This window comes from Carassius gibelio, chromosome A2 (assembly GCF_023724105.1).
Source record: "Carassius gibelio isolate Cgi1373 ecotype wild population from Czech Republic chromosome A2, carGib1.2-hapl.c, whole genome shotgun sequence".
In the NCBI taxonomy this organism is placed as follows: domain Eukaryota; kingdom Metazoa; phylum Chordata; class Actinopteri; order Cypriniformes; family Cyprinidae; genus Carassius; species Carassius gibelio.
The window spans coordinates 22344841-22358983 of NC_068372.1; the positions used below are offsets into that span (position 1 = coordinate 22344841).

A 14143-nucleotide genomic window follows, 5' to 3' on the forward strand; every position below is an offset into this window, starting at 1 on the left:
TGTGCTTTTCTTTTTGTATTATTTCATTCATTTTAATTATAAATTCCCTAAATACTAATTTACTTAATTCTACAACATTGTTTAAAAATAACTTTTTTCTTATAAAAATGTGTCCATAATTCTTGTGTCAACTCTGTTACCATACCATATTTTGCCTTTAAATGAGTAGAATTATCTCCCACAACTATGTAATATACAGGAAATGATGAGACTTTCCCACACTGATAAGATATGAAGCACTAAAAAGTCTGTGTGTTCTCTCTGAGAAAATATTTTATACCATATTATACCAAGAGTTATATGAAGAATGTCAATGCTGTTACTAAAATATCAAAAGGAAAACAACGTTTATTAATGATCACAAACTGGGTTATTTAAATGAATTTTAATCATGATTTCATTAGTGCCATGTTCTCTTAGCATTTATGCTAGCAAGTGGAGTTTTTGGCAAAAATAAAATAAAATTGTCAATTACCTAAAATTGTCAAAATCCTATTACTTGAAGAGTCAACTGTGTTTATGAACAATTTTTACAAATAACTATACAATTGTTGTTTAAAATTATTAATGAGATATGATGCACCCTTATAATATTTCAACAACATTTTTCTTTTTTTTACAGGATATTGTACATAATACATTTTCAGATGAAAAATATTTGCTCCAAGTTGACAATTATGTGGAGACATTTTTGTCATTTTTAAGGTATGTATTGGTGAAATATTATCTGTTTGTCTAACGATACAAGAAGGATTTTTCCTTTTATGGTTTATTGTTATTTCTACACATTGCCTAATTTGTCCGTAACAGAGTTGACAGTACCATAAAGACATCAGTTTTTTATTAAAAGAAGAAAAAAAAGGAAGTACCTTGTGTTTGTCAAGCACTGAATTATTAAAATGTTTTCAATAAGCTACTGCAAATCATTTCTGTTAGTGAACACAGGTTTTTTTACTTTATGAAATGCCATTTGTATCCCCAATTATAGAATCACCCACACACACACATATATATATATATATATATATATATATATATATATATATATATATATATATATATGCTCACTCAAGTTCTGTAGCCTATACTGTACATAAAGTAAGCAAAACAAGTAAACCATAGTTCATTACTTTATTTTGAACTTCCATTCATTTTACACAACAGTAATATTAAAAAAACTAAATTATAATACTACTATGTCTGAAGTAAAAGCCAAAACAGCATCAGGACAAATTGAAAATTTTTCTCCCAGATATCCTTTGTCTCATTTAAGGCATTTCAAAATAAAAAAGTGGCATGATGTTCCTTGTGGACAGCCGCATAACTTGCCAACTCTTGTACCTTTACGTACTGCACACTCCTCACCTGCATCACACTTCAGATAAAAAGAATGATGTGAGTAATGAAATGTTCAGTATAATGAGAGAACAGATATCACAGTGCATGATGTCATGGCAGGGTAGTCTACAACTGAGTATCTATGCAAAATTTCAGCATAATGTTAACATAATTGTTTTTATGCATTTAACTATCACAATACATACTCATTGTGTTGTCAACTGTATACTCTTTGTAAATGACTGAAATTCAAAGTGAATCAAAGTGAAAAATGTGCAGTGAACTTAGGATTTTACTTTTAAGCCTATCAGAGAATGAAGTTGCTTAAGTTCAAAATAATATCCACATGAAAAAAGAGTGTCAGTGTTCTCCATTTGTGTGAAATGCTACATTACCGAAGGAAGTAGGCTAAACTTTTTTCCAGTTTGTGGCAGTTGTTTATTCTTTAACTTCTCAAGAACCTCTTGCAGTGCCTTTATCTGTAAAGTAATTACAATTTTAGATCCATTTCCTGAGATTATTCAAGATGATTTCCAGTGTTCTTTCATGAAGACAAGGTTAAAATGCAAAACTTACCAGATTGTTCTCCTCCTGTGTTTTTGTGGCACTCTCCAAAGAGCGACCCTCAAGTGAGTCATCACAGCTTGTGAGAATAAAAGACAGGGCAGAAGCAGCAGCAATGAGAACGATCCGTCCACTAACCATGGTGCTGAAACAGGTTTCCTTGGTCCCCACAGCAGAAGATGGTCAGTGGTCTCATGGTGTGATGAAGAGCTGCTCTTTATAAATGGGTTCAACATCACCTGCTACAAAATTCATGATGACAACCCTCACTGACACATGTCAAGCTCATACAAGGCCATGTTCCCATATCTGCAGTAGTTTGTAAGGGGGAAAAATAGAAATACCTAATAATGCAGATGCAGTTTGTGTTCTAACACAATGTGACCATGCTTGTAAGCTGTTATAAATCAGGAATTTATTTTTACAGACTCAGGGTGACAGGGACCCCACCCAAAATTTCAGAAAACCCATGGACCCCCAAAAGCTTTCTGTAACACTTTACTATAATTTTCATGAGTACCATAAGTAATTTTACATAATATATTAGGCCTATTTATTGTTAGTTCAATTCATATAGTTTAACAACCATAGGAAACTTTATTTTTGTTGTTTCTGTTTTTACATTTATATGCTGATCTGTTATTTAAAGTGTTATTTAATATCTTAGTTCCTTTTTAAAGAAAGAAACTTCTATTTATTTATTTAGTATTAGCCAATATCAATGCAATACCTTCACGTCCCAGCAGGGGTAGACAAACCTCAGAATAAAGTCCAAAATAATTGTGTAAATAAAGTAAATAAAAGTAAATAAAGTTTTAAAAACATATTTTCATTATAATTTTAAAAATACAATTATTAAAATTAATAGAGAAATTACTCAAGATATGTGTCAGACAAACTCCGGATGACTGCATGATCTTGATGATTGCGGGTCAAGTCCAATATTGACAATGATCTGGCAAGGATGAACAGATGATTGGGGGCATGTATGAAGACTAACCAGGGTCAGTGGCATTTCTTCAGGAACTAATGAGACCGACCCCAAGGCAATGGTTGTCTGGGGTAGCAGAACAGTAATTGAGTAATTCTAGCCTAATTCAGAAAATTAGGATATTGAAATGCTTAAATTTATTTATTTATTTATATGCCAGATGTTCATTACAAAACATAATTAAATTATTCTCACTTTTTTGTCTACTTATGCTAATTACTGTAGTTCAATATTGAGTAATTCTCAAATATTTTCCATAAAGTGAATATTGATGCAAGTTGAAAAATATCAAAATGTAGAAGTTAAATTGTGTAAATGTCATGACCAACAAGATTTTAGTTATTATTTTACAACAGGCCACCGACTCTCTTTCATTCAATGGAGCCAGGTGAAGAGCTATTAGCCAACTCCATTATGTTTGCGAGGCCAAAGGGGTATCAATGTCACTTGATAAAGGATTAAGATGATAAACACGTTGTCAACAGTTGATCTCTGGTCCTATAATGGAACTATAATCTTATTCAACTGATGTAATCACCACAGCCATTATTGATGTAAACTGGCGTTCCTCTAACGATCAAGTAATCTTCCACTCGGTATTTCAATTCACAGCTCATCTTTATTTATTTTTTTGTAACACATTATCTCAACCTAACATAACAGCTCATATAATGAGCTGAACAGTTTCAGCTCATGATATCTGGCCATTCTCATCGAAACCACCGAAGTTCGCTAAATGTAGTTATTAGTTTTGATGTAATCACCGAATGTGTGCCTTCGTGATCATCGTAATGGCATGCCCTCACATGTTCCTGTCCTCGTGCTCGGGCCTCCACGAGGAGGTGCAGTTCTCGCCACCAGATGGAGCGCTGTACAAAGAAAACAGTATAACGGCTCTGGACGGTTTGATAAATGCTTTTCAGAATAGTCACGCAATGAATTACGCAATATATGCAGACGGTTAAGTAATGGTTTCATTAAATTATTATTATTATTATTTTTTATCTTAATGTATTTGTTAGCATGTATAAGTCTTACGTATATAAGTTCATATTATGTTAAGTAAAATAAGTTCATTTTACTTATGATTTCATGTTCAAACATAACGTCTTTTGCAAACAAAAAAATTGTAAAAAAATAAAATAATAATTAAATAATTATTTTAATGTTAAAAAAGTCGTGAAAATACATCTATATTATCGTCATGTCATAGGCTATCATGAAAGTTGGGGCAGTTGCAACATGGCTTATTTCTTGAATCAGGAATGAGCTACAGTGATGATATTCACACTGCACATGTTCAACTAACTCCACATCCTTCCTGAAAGAAACCAGCCATGTGACCAATCCATCAATATATATATATATATATATATATATATATATATATATATATATTGACATACTGCCGTTTGCTTGAAGCATCTTATCATATTATTTGAATCAGTGTTTTCTTAGCTTCTCATAAGCATATCATGTTCCAAAGATATTGCGTCAAGTTAATATAACAAGTTTGATCATGGCTGCCAGTGTAGAGACAGTTGCAACATGTCCCAACATGCGGTCCTTTACCACAACATTGACGTAAAAGCTTGGCCCAAAATGTTAATTTTATGTATTAAAGAATCAATTTCAATAGCTATAGATCTGTCCTTCTTTAATTAAATAAATATGTTTAAAATCAATTTGAGTCTAAGGTGGACTAATTTCAATTCACTCTAACCCTCTCTTTGTCACACATATGCATCACATGCACATGTACAAACAAACAATTATAAAGTCAGTTAAAACTGTATATTTGTCTAATTTGAATTTTTAAAAGACAGACTGATTACCTGGTTAACTGCTGGTTGGTCAAACTCATAAGACACTATGTGACTATGTTTATGCAACTGTCCCTAGATCAGAAAATCTTCACAGAAGTTAATATAGTAGGATATTATATAATTTCAGTGTCTTGATTTTGATAAAATGTATATTTTGCAGTTAAAATCTATAGTAATAATTAACAAAAACATGAGTGTTTTTCCACAATTCTTTGTTTTTATCCATCCAATTTATCTTTTTGACGACTCTGTCTGTGCACAAATAAAATAAAATAAAAACTGCAAAATGTTATTTAAGAAGTATTTAAATTACATTTTATTAAATGTTGCAACTGCCCGTGTGGACTGTTGCAACCATCCCCTAGCTGTTGTGGGGTCAGTTGGAAAATTTGACGTATTCAAGAAAAAAAAATTTATTATATTATCATATGTAGCCTACACCTTACAGCAGTGTGGGTGAGAAATCTGACAGATGGCATTTCTGTAGCCTATTCAAATTTGGGCAACATATATATATATATATATATATATATATATATATATATATATATATATATATATCTTTATATATATATATATATATATATATATATCTTTATATATATTTGTTATCTTTTGAAATGTTAACAATATTTAAAAAAAAATCATGGGGTAGGCTACTTGGGTGCAGTTGAGAAAAGAAAAAAAAAGCCTGTTCATCTACAAGCAACTATCAATCTATATTCATGAGCTTTCATTTTTAACAATTTAGTCTGCAGGATTTCATCATGGAGAATAGCCTCTTGATCGCTCCTTACACAAAGGCAACAGCAGTTGGCACAATACATCGCACAATTGGAGATTCCATAGAAACCTCGGGGCCAGTTAGCATGAGGTTTCGGCCGCAGTTTCAACCACGCCTACTACACTACTCCTGCTTTAAAAGCTCCGGCTCCCACAGCCTCGAGTCAAACACGAGCCGAGACAGTCACGCAGAGAGAAGCATCTGATCAGTGCGAGAGCGAAAACACTCGAAATCTCTGTGGATTACTACTGCCGTAAAAGATCGAAATTCACTGGAATTATATAATTTGGAGGGAATTTCGAGTTTTGGATTATAATAGGCTATAATTTAACGACAAACATGACTCTGGAAGAACTTGTTGGATGCAACAGCACTGACAAAAAGTAAGTGACTTTTTTATCATTTCAAACGAACCAGTCTCAAAAAGAACAACTTTTTCATTTTTAAGGGGTTTCAAAAGTTAAAACTTATTATTTTTATTTTTAAAGAATGGAAACTGTGCGTGAAGCTCTGGAGGAGCTGCTTGTAGCTGCACAACGACAGAACTGCCTGACAGTAGGAGTCTACGAGTCTGCACAGCTCATGAATGTGTAAGTATTCAAATCGAAATCAGTGATATGCATTAGTCCAGATTATATAAACCGAAGTGCATATTAAATTAACCGCGTTTATCAACCTCTACAGGGATCCAGACAGCGTGGTCCTCTGCGTTTTGGCGACCGATGAGGAGGACGAGAATGATGTTGCGCTTCAGATCCACTTCACGCTCATCCAGGCATTCTGCTGCGACATCGACATCAACATCGTGCGCGTCTCCGGCATGAGGCGTTTAGCACAGGTTCTCGGGGAACCGCTCTCCACCGACAGCAACGCCAATGAACCAAGAGACCTCCACTGCATACTTGTAACTGTAAGTATTATTACGCATATTACAAATACACCGTACAGTGTAATATTTGGGAGAGGGGGCGCTGTTTGTTAATATAGCTTTTGTCTTCGTTACCTATCTTTGAACTATTTAAACAAAAACAAGCATTGTTTGGAAATGCATTAATACTATTCATAAAGGAAGAACTGTTGTAGGCTACTTGTACGACACCCACTCTCCCACCCCCACCACAATTCACACAAACTGGGAAAGTAACAAGCAAGCTATTGTCAAAGATATGCAATACTAATCAGATTTCGTTTCTCCTCATAGAACCCACAAGCCGAGCATCTCAAGCTGAACGAAGTGGGGAGTTACTGCAAGGAAAGCCGTTGCAAGAACCAGTGGGTGCCCTCCATTGCCCTGCAAGAGCGCTGAGGCGTTGTGCACTGAAATGTGCTGCAGAGAACCGGAATATTGATGCTGTCCTTCAAACGTCATGAGGACATACTCATCAATTCAAGGGGACTGTCTAATAGTCCATTATGGAGCTTCCACCTCCATGTTTATGGAATTCTAAGTGTCAGAGGATACTAGAGACATTAGTCCACGTTCCTCATAGTGCATGATTGGTGTCGTTGCCCTTCGGAGGGACCAGAGGAGCACCAGGGTGGTCGGTGGACTGTGTTGTACCTCTTAAGTGATGCAGAAAGGATGCTAGGGGATCTGGATGGTGGCATATGGAAGCACATTGCTTTTACTCCACGTGGTGGGAGAATGAATTACACATGACTCAGACCTGACAATATTGTGATGGGTCTACAGAGGGGAAAGAACCTCTGCCTTAAAAAGAGACTGCTATTTAAGGACTGAATTTGTCTTCATTTTTATTTATGCCTTAACGCTGATGTCATTCAGAAAAAAAAGAATAATATATTTGGTTATTTATAAATTTACAAATGATTACTTTTTTCTTATGAAATAAAAGTTATGCTTAATTATTTAAAATGAACAGTTCCTGTTGTGTTTTTTTTTTATCCCAGATTTAAAAACAGAAAGTGCAACTTGTTGGACATTATGAAACCTGTCACATGCATTGACATGAGATCCATTCAGAGCTCATAACAAAAAGTAATTATTTAATATATGCTTGCTTCCTTATAGCCAGGTATTATCACATCACATGCTATTTTAAGCCTTACAATAAGGAAGAAGATGACTTAAATTGTTGGGCTGTGGGACAACAGACAGTTCCGATTAAGAGTAAATAAATATTATTCCCAAGAAGATAGCTGATGATTCCTTATAGTTAAGTATTATCATATCATATTCTATTTTAAGCCTTACAATAAGGAAGGAAGGGACTTAAATTATTGGGCTGTGGGAAAACAGACAGTTCTGATTAAGGGTAAAGAAATATTCCCAAGAAGATAGCTGATACTGGAACCACACACACACACATCGTAAATCATGCAGCTTAAACAAATTTAAGAGGCTCCTTATCTGTTTCTCAAACACAGAGATTTGTTTGCAAAAGAAGTGTAAAATGTACATAAGGACACAATTCTGAAAATAGACATTCTGCACTTGCTTTTTTAATATTTTCCTGCATATGAAAGGATGACAGAGCAGCTACCACCAGACAAATAGCAAGATCATAAACTGCTTAGCAGTTCAATTGATTCCAATACTACCCTTCAGTCAAAAAACAAAGTGGCTTAGGCTAAAGTGCCCCAAATATAACTACAATATAACATTGTGAAAAACACAAACCATATGGAATCAGTTTTTTCTTTTTTATTCTCATTTGTGCCACTTTGGTGCTAAATCAGATAAAAGTCAGATGTTTTTCAGTGCAACCTGTCTGAACAGTCATGTAAGCATATGACTTTAACATAACTCTAGATCAACATCCATCACAATTCTGAGCTGACAGGATTCACACCTAAGATTTAAAATACTTGTAGTTCTTTGGTCACTGGATTAATGTTGAACACAAGTATTACAGTAACTACTCCATACAAGGAAAACTTGAGAGAAAACTATACTATGGTCTGTTCCTCCTGATCATCATCTTCATTGTTCTGACCACTTGCATACTGGATGAAAGAGTCTGCCTTTATTGCACGTGCTAGACCCCACATCTTCAAAACTATGGGTGTGCTCTGACTTCCCACAAGACTGTACTGACTCACACTATATTCCCTTAAATTCCAACTAAGACGTCTAGAGATGATTCCACTACAACTTTAGTAATATGAAGTGAATAATGGCAAACAGATGACTCAGAGACTTCCACATCTGCACAGACTGAGTTCCAGCCTTTTCTTGAGAATGCATCATGCTGTATGGAAGGGTTTGAAAGGCATGTCCATATTTTCACAGGGAGCTGTATTCTCTCATGTGCCCGTGTTTACAGTTTCCTTGTGCCAAAAAAAAATTCAGTTACTGAACAGGAAAACAATAGCACAATTCAAGAACAGCGATGAGAAGAAAGTTAGTGAGCAATAATCACCCACTTTATGAAGTCATCAACAGGGGCCATTGTTTCGGTGGGGTGGATCAGTTAGCAACTGTATCTTCATTGTAAATGCCAGAGAGAAAACAGTGTTTTCTGCCCCAAGGCTCTTGTAAGTGCACAAAGCCAACGTTGACGAGCTCTTCTGCAGACAGACATGACTAAAGCATGGTCGTACCTTGGGCGGCTGCTGGGTTGAGCTGCGCACTTCACAGCTGCACTGACGTCAAGCCGGAGGAAGAAAACAGAAGAAAAACAGGAACAGAAGGCTCTTATTTCCATGGCAGCAATAGCACAGCCCTTTAACAATGATACTTGCTATACTAAGGTAGCAGCCACTGCTATGAATAGTCTGACTGGATGTTCTATTCTTAGACTGAGCTATACTTGAGCATGTCACTGACTCAAATAATCACTGAAAAGCAAAAAGTGGGGTTTTGACATCAGACATAAACATTATAGAACATGTCTGAATACAGAACATTATAATTATGATGTTTGTAATGTGTATATTCATAGGGCAAGCTGTTTTGAGATCATGAAATGAAGAAAATCACAGGCTGGTCAACAGGTTCATAGATTCTTTTCCAAATTTATTCCAACAGAAAATATTCTATGAGCTTTATAAATATACATGGTTTATCTGTTGTGCAGAGACATGCAGAAGAAAACATACTTTAGATATTATTAATTATTACGAATCTGTTCCCACAACTTAATTTGTGGCCATGTTTAATTAATTTGTTACCATGTTTTAATTAAATCACGGTCATGGTGTAATTAATTTCCTCGTTTTTAGAAGTAGTTCACCCAAAAAAGAAAATTTGCAAAAAGTAATTTACATTCAAGATGTAGTAGATGAGTTTTCTTTCTTCATCGGAACAGATTTGGAGAAATATTGCATTAAATCACTTGCTCACCAATTATCTAATTATTTGGATAGGACCATTGAGAAGGATTTTACTTTATTCATCACAAAAAAATATTAGTATTTAATCTCATGAGTCAATATAAAACATAAAAGATTCAAATGTGCCATGCATAATTGGGGTCATAGCCATGGTGTTGAGCTAGTGTGAAGTCAGAACAAGAGTCATGTGCAGCTGGGTCACCCTCTCTTTCTGACACACTAATGAGTTCATGTGGTCTGCTGAGACAAGGTCAGGGGCTGAGAAAAATAAGACCCTCTCATCACTGCGTCCATTATGCTGTCCACTTTTGTGCAACGGCAAACAAAGCAGTCACATGACTTTTAAGACTCACAAGTCATTTAATGTCTGTGAGTAGATTCAGTTAGTTCTGACTGAGTGTCAAGTTCTGTTTAACAACAGCCTAAAGCAGAAATGCACATTTGTTCAATTCATGTTGTATTTTGAAGTGCATTTACATGAACTTTTAACCTAAATAAGTGTCTATCTTAGTTTGAAGAACATTTTAAGAATCTTTCCCCATAAAGAACCTTTTGTTCAATGGAAAGATTCAATGGATGTTACTATTTCTTAGTGGATGCCAATAAATAACCTTTATTTTTAAGAATGCATAGAAGTTCATACACACTTCTTTTAGCCAATACAGGTGAAGTAGAGAATAGACTTCATCAGTAGACTTAACATATCATTAACCATTAAATCCTAATGCTGCATCCATCCACCCACCTTCTTCTTGATGCAATGGGACCATGTTTGCAAACACTGGGCTGGCCCTATGATAAATAAACTCATGAGCATGTCATACAAAACTTTACAACCCACATTTCCTGTTGTCACCACAAAATGTTTCCTTTGACGACACTGGAGATTAATGGTCTACAAATACAGAAGAACTGAAAAAAGAAGAGCAACACACCACATACAGGATTTTCTGCGACTAAAGTGAGCCACATCAAAATCAATACAAATGACTCCAAAAACAAGGTTTTTATCATAGAGATGCCAAAAGGTTTATCGACACAATCATAATTTGTCAATTAGAGCTACTTCAAAGAATTTTTCCATTCTAGAGTAAGTATTGCGTATAATTTGCTAGGTTAATTATTGTGTTTTGTATGTATAGTTGGAATGATGCTGTATTTTATGACTGCTTATTTTCTGAGATGCTGGTGAGTGCAGATCATACCTTGATAAGAGCACTCAGTGGTTTCTCCACTTCCTCTGAAGTCTCTCACTCAGGAAACACCCTATCTGTGTGACTGTGGGTTACCGTTGGTAACAGAGATTCATTCATTAGTTACTCTGTGCCTTTAAACTGAAGCTGGGAACACAATGGACTCCCTCCTGTGACTGACTGATTAGCAGAAGTTGAGTGCACCGGAGCCAGTGGGAAGTCAGGCACGCGCCCGTCAGCTCTGAGCCTGTAATCTGACAGCACACACTGCACAAACACATTGCCACACATAAAGCCCTGATCAGATGAAGTGGGTTGCAAAAGTGGAACAACTTAACACTGAGAATGTCCACCTCACCCATGTAAAAACACACAGAGAATGTTTATCAACTTTAATCAGTGTCACAGGGTGTTTGCATTCTTCAGATGCAAGACCTCATCAAACCAACCCATTTTCAGTTTGAGTTGTATTGTCACCTTTACTAATAGGCAGATCTAACTTCGGTGTTGCCTGAAACAAATCAATCAAGCAAACATTTCTAAAGCCACGTATTCCGATCATATGTGAAAGTAATTATTAGGCTCCTGTTTCCTCTGCAGAAATCAATCAGTCTGGGGCAATCAGCAATGGTGGAGAGAGACGACCGCTGGTGCCAAACCTAACATTTCTGCATGCCTCGGGGTCACACCACAGCGGCAGAAAGAAAGGCAAGCACACATTGTCTACAATGCACAAAAGCTATAATTATAGACAAAATTAAAGATTTTTAGCTTCAAACCTTATAACTGTCAGACTTTTAGATTACAGAACTTATCAGTTCTGTAATGCAATGCATCAATTAGTGTTGTATTGCATCTTCAGTAGCTCTATTTAATTCAGTAGAATTAGATATGGATCATAACATATACTTGCATTAAACTTATGCTTCAGAGTCTGAAAACATTTTATTCCAAAATTCATGACTATTACTTTACATTTCAGCTAACCTTTCACTTGCTCAGGATTAAATCAATATTGTTACATGGTTAAAGAACACTATATATATATATATATATTAGGGGTGTAACGGTTCACAAAATTCACGGTTCGGTTCGATACGATACACTGATGTCACGGTTCGGTTCGGTTCGGTTCGATACGTTTTAGATACAGCAAAATGTAAAAACATCTCAACTTTTCAGAATGCCGCAAGCGCACCGCGGGTCATGTGACAAGAACCAACCAATCAGCTTCATCCTTTCCCGTAACAACGTTGAGAGCTCAGCCAAGATGAAGGATCAGCTGATCATAGTTGTATATGGATTGCAATTTTGAAATAAATTTAGTAGCAGAGCTACTGCAAGCGATTTTTAGAGCTGCAAATCCATTTATCCTTCGCTGAAATTTCCGCGTCTCATGGAGAGAGCACGTCATTGTTGCTTAGCAAAGACAGACGCCTCATGAGCGCTTCTGCCCGAGCGCTTTGGAAAGGAGGAGAAAGACGCGCTTAGCGTTTTCCATGCGTTTTTAGGCACGATATGTGAACGGCCCCTAAGGCGCTCGCTCACTCAGCACGCGCTGAAGGCTCGTTGCAAAATGTCGAATGCATTTAACAGACCAGAAATATAAGATCCTAAAATAACCAACAGGTCTGGTGTTTGGGTTGGATTCCCTGTAAGCTATAGTGTCTAAATGCTGCAGGGATAGTTTGCTGCGTGCATGTTTCTCCTTTTTTTTCGTCTTTTCCCAGATAGTACTGACGCATATATCCCAGATATTCCCGCTGGTGTTTTTTTTTTTTTTTTTGTATTCCCGCTGGTGTACCCTGTCATGTTGCAGATGCGACATACCGTTGTTTTTTTATCCACCACTCTCTTGCCATCACCATTATAGCTTAAAGGGAATCCAAAGTGCACCCAAACACCAGACCTGTTGGTTATTGGAGGATCTTCTCATTTCTAGTCTGTTAAACGCATTGGCTATTTTGCAACGAGCCTTCAGCGCGTACTGAGTGAGCGAGCGCCTGCTGAGTAGCCTAACATAAACATATAAGATGGTGTTTTTTTCTTCTTCGGGAGTGTCAGGGGCGTTGCCTGTTACGTTGTTTGGGTTATTGGGCTACCTTGTTGAACGCATATCATTATATTTCTCTCTCTCTCTCTTTTTTTTTTTTTTTTTTCAAATATAATTAAATACTCCAACGAACCGTTCGGTATACATAATGCGTACCGCGTACCGAACCGAAAGCGTCGTACCGAACGGTTCAATACGAATACGCGTATCGTTACACCCCTAATATATATATATATATATATATATATTAGGGGTGTAACGGTTCACAAAATTCACGGTTCGGTTCGATACGATACACTGATGTCACGGTTCGGTTCGGTTCGGTTCGATACGTTTTAGATACAGCAAAATGTAAAAACATCTCAACTTTTCAGAATGCCGCAAGCGCACCGCGGGTCATGTGACAAGAACCAACCAATCAGCTTCATCCTTTCCCGTAACAAGGTTGAGAGCTCAGCCAAGATGAAGGAACAGCTGATCATAGTTGTATATGGATTGCAATTTTGAAATAAATTTAGTAGCAGAGCTACTGCAAGCGATTTTTAGAGCAGGAAATCCATTTATCCTTCGCTGAAATTTCCGCGTCTCATGGAGAGAGCACGTCATTGTTGCTTAGCAAAGACTGACGCCTCATGCGCGAGCCCGAGCGCTTCTGCCCGAGCGCTCTCTTGCCATCACCATTATAGCTTAAAGGGAATCCAAAGTGCACCCAAACACCAGACCTGTTGGTTATTGGAGGATCTTCTAATTTCTAGTCTGTTAAACGCATTGGCTATTTTGCAACGAGCCTTCAGCGCGTACTGAGTGAGCGAGCGCCTGCTGAGTAGCCTAACATAAACATATAAGATGGTGTTTTTTTCTTCTTCGGGAGTGTCAGGGGCGTTGCCTGTTACGTTGTTTGGGTTATTGGGCTACCTTGTTGAACGCATATCATTATATTTCTATCTCTCTCTTTTTTTTTTTTTTTCAAATATAATTAATTACTCCAACGAACCGTTCGGTATACATAATGCGTACCGCGTACCGAACCGAAAGCGTCGTACCGAACGGTTCAATACGAATACGCGTATCGTTACACCCCTAATATATATATATATA

The 14143-nt window shown here is 36.5% G+C and overlaps 1 protein-coding gene and 1 long non-coding RNA gene across 2 annotated transcripts; both read left to right on the plus strand.

Annotated features, from left to right (window-relative positions):
• The first annotated feature begins 5654 nt into the window (after positions 1-5654).
• On the plus strand, positions 5655-7207 carry LOC128031482 (growth arrest and DNA damage-inducible protein GADD45 beta). The gene is made up of 4 exons (XM_052619780.1): positions 5655-5886; positions 5992-6093; positions 6188-6413; positions 6705-7207. Exons 1-4 carry the CDS (start codon positions 5843-5845, stop codon positions 6807-6809), a joined length of 477 nt encoding a protein of 158 aa, XP_052475740.1. The 5' UTR covers positions 5655-5842; the 3' UTR covers positions 6810-7207.
• A 4824-nt stretch (positions 7208-12031) lies between these two features.
• Positions 12032-14143, plus strand: LOC128023654 (uncharacterized). The gene is made up of 2 exons (XR_008186030.1): positions 12032-12244; positions 13490-14143. It is a non-coding gene; the product is annotated as an uncharacterized LOC128023654 (long non-coding RNA).

Bases quoted from the DNA above. Each gene is read 5' to 3' on its own strand.
- LOC128031482 (XM_052619780.1), top strand. From the start codon at position 5,843: ATGACTCTGGAAGAACTTGTTGGATGCAACAGCACTGACAAAAA. The intron at 5,887-5,991 runs GTAAGTGACTTT...TTATTTTTAAAG, and splicing joins TGCAACAGCACTGACAAAAA to AATGGAAACTGTGCGTGAAG. The intron at 6,414-6,704 runs GTAAGTATTATT...TTCTCCTCATAG, and splicing joins TCCACTGCATACTTGTAACT to AACCCACAAGCCGAGCATCT.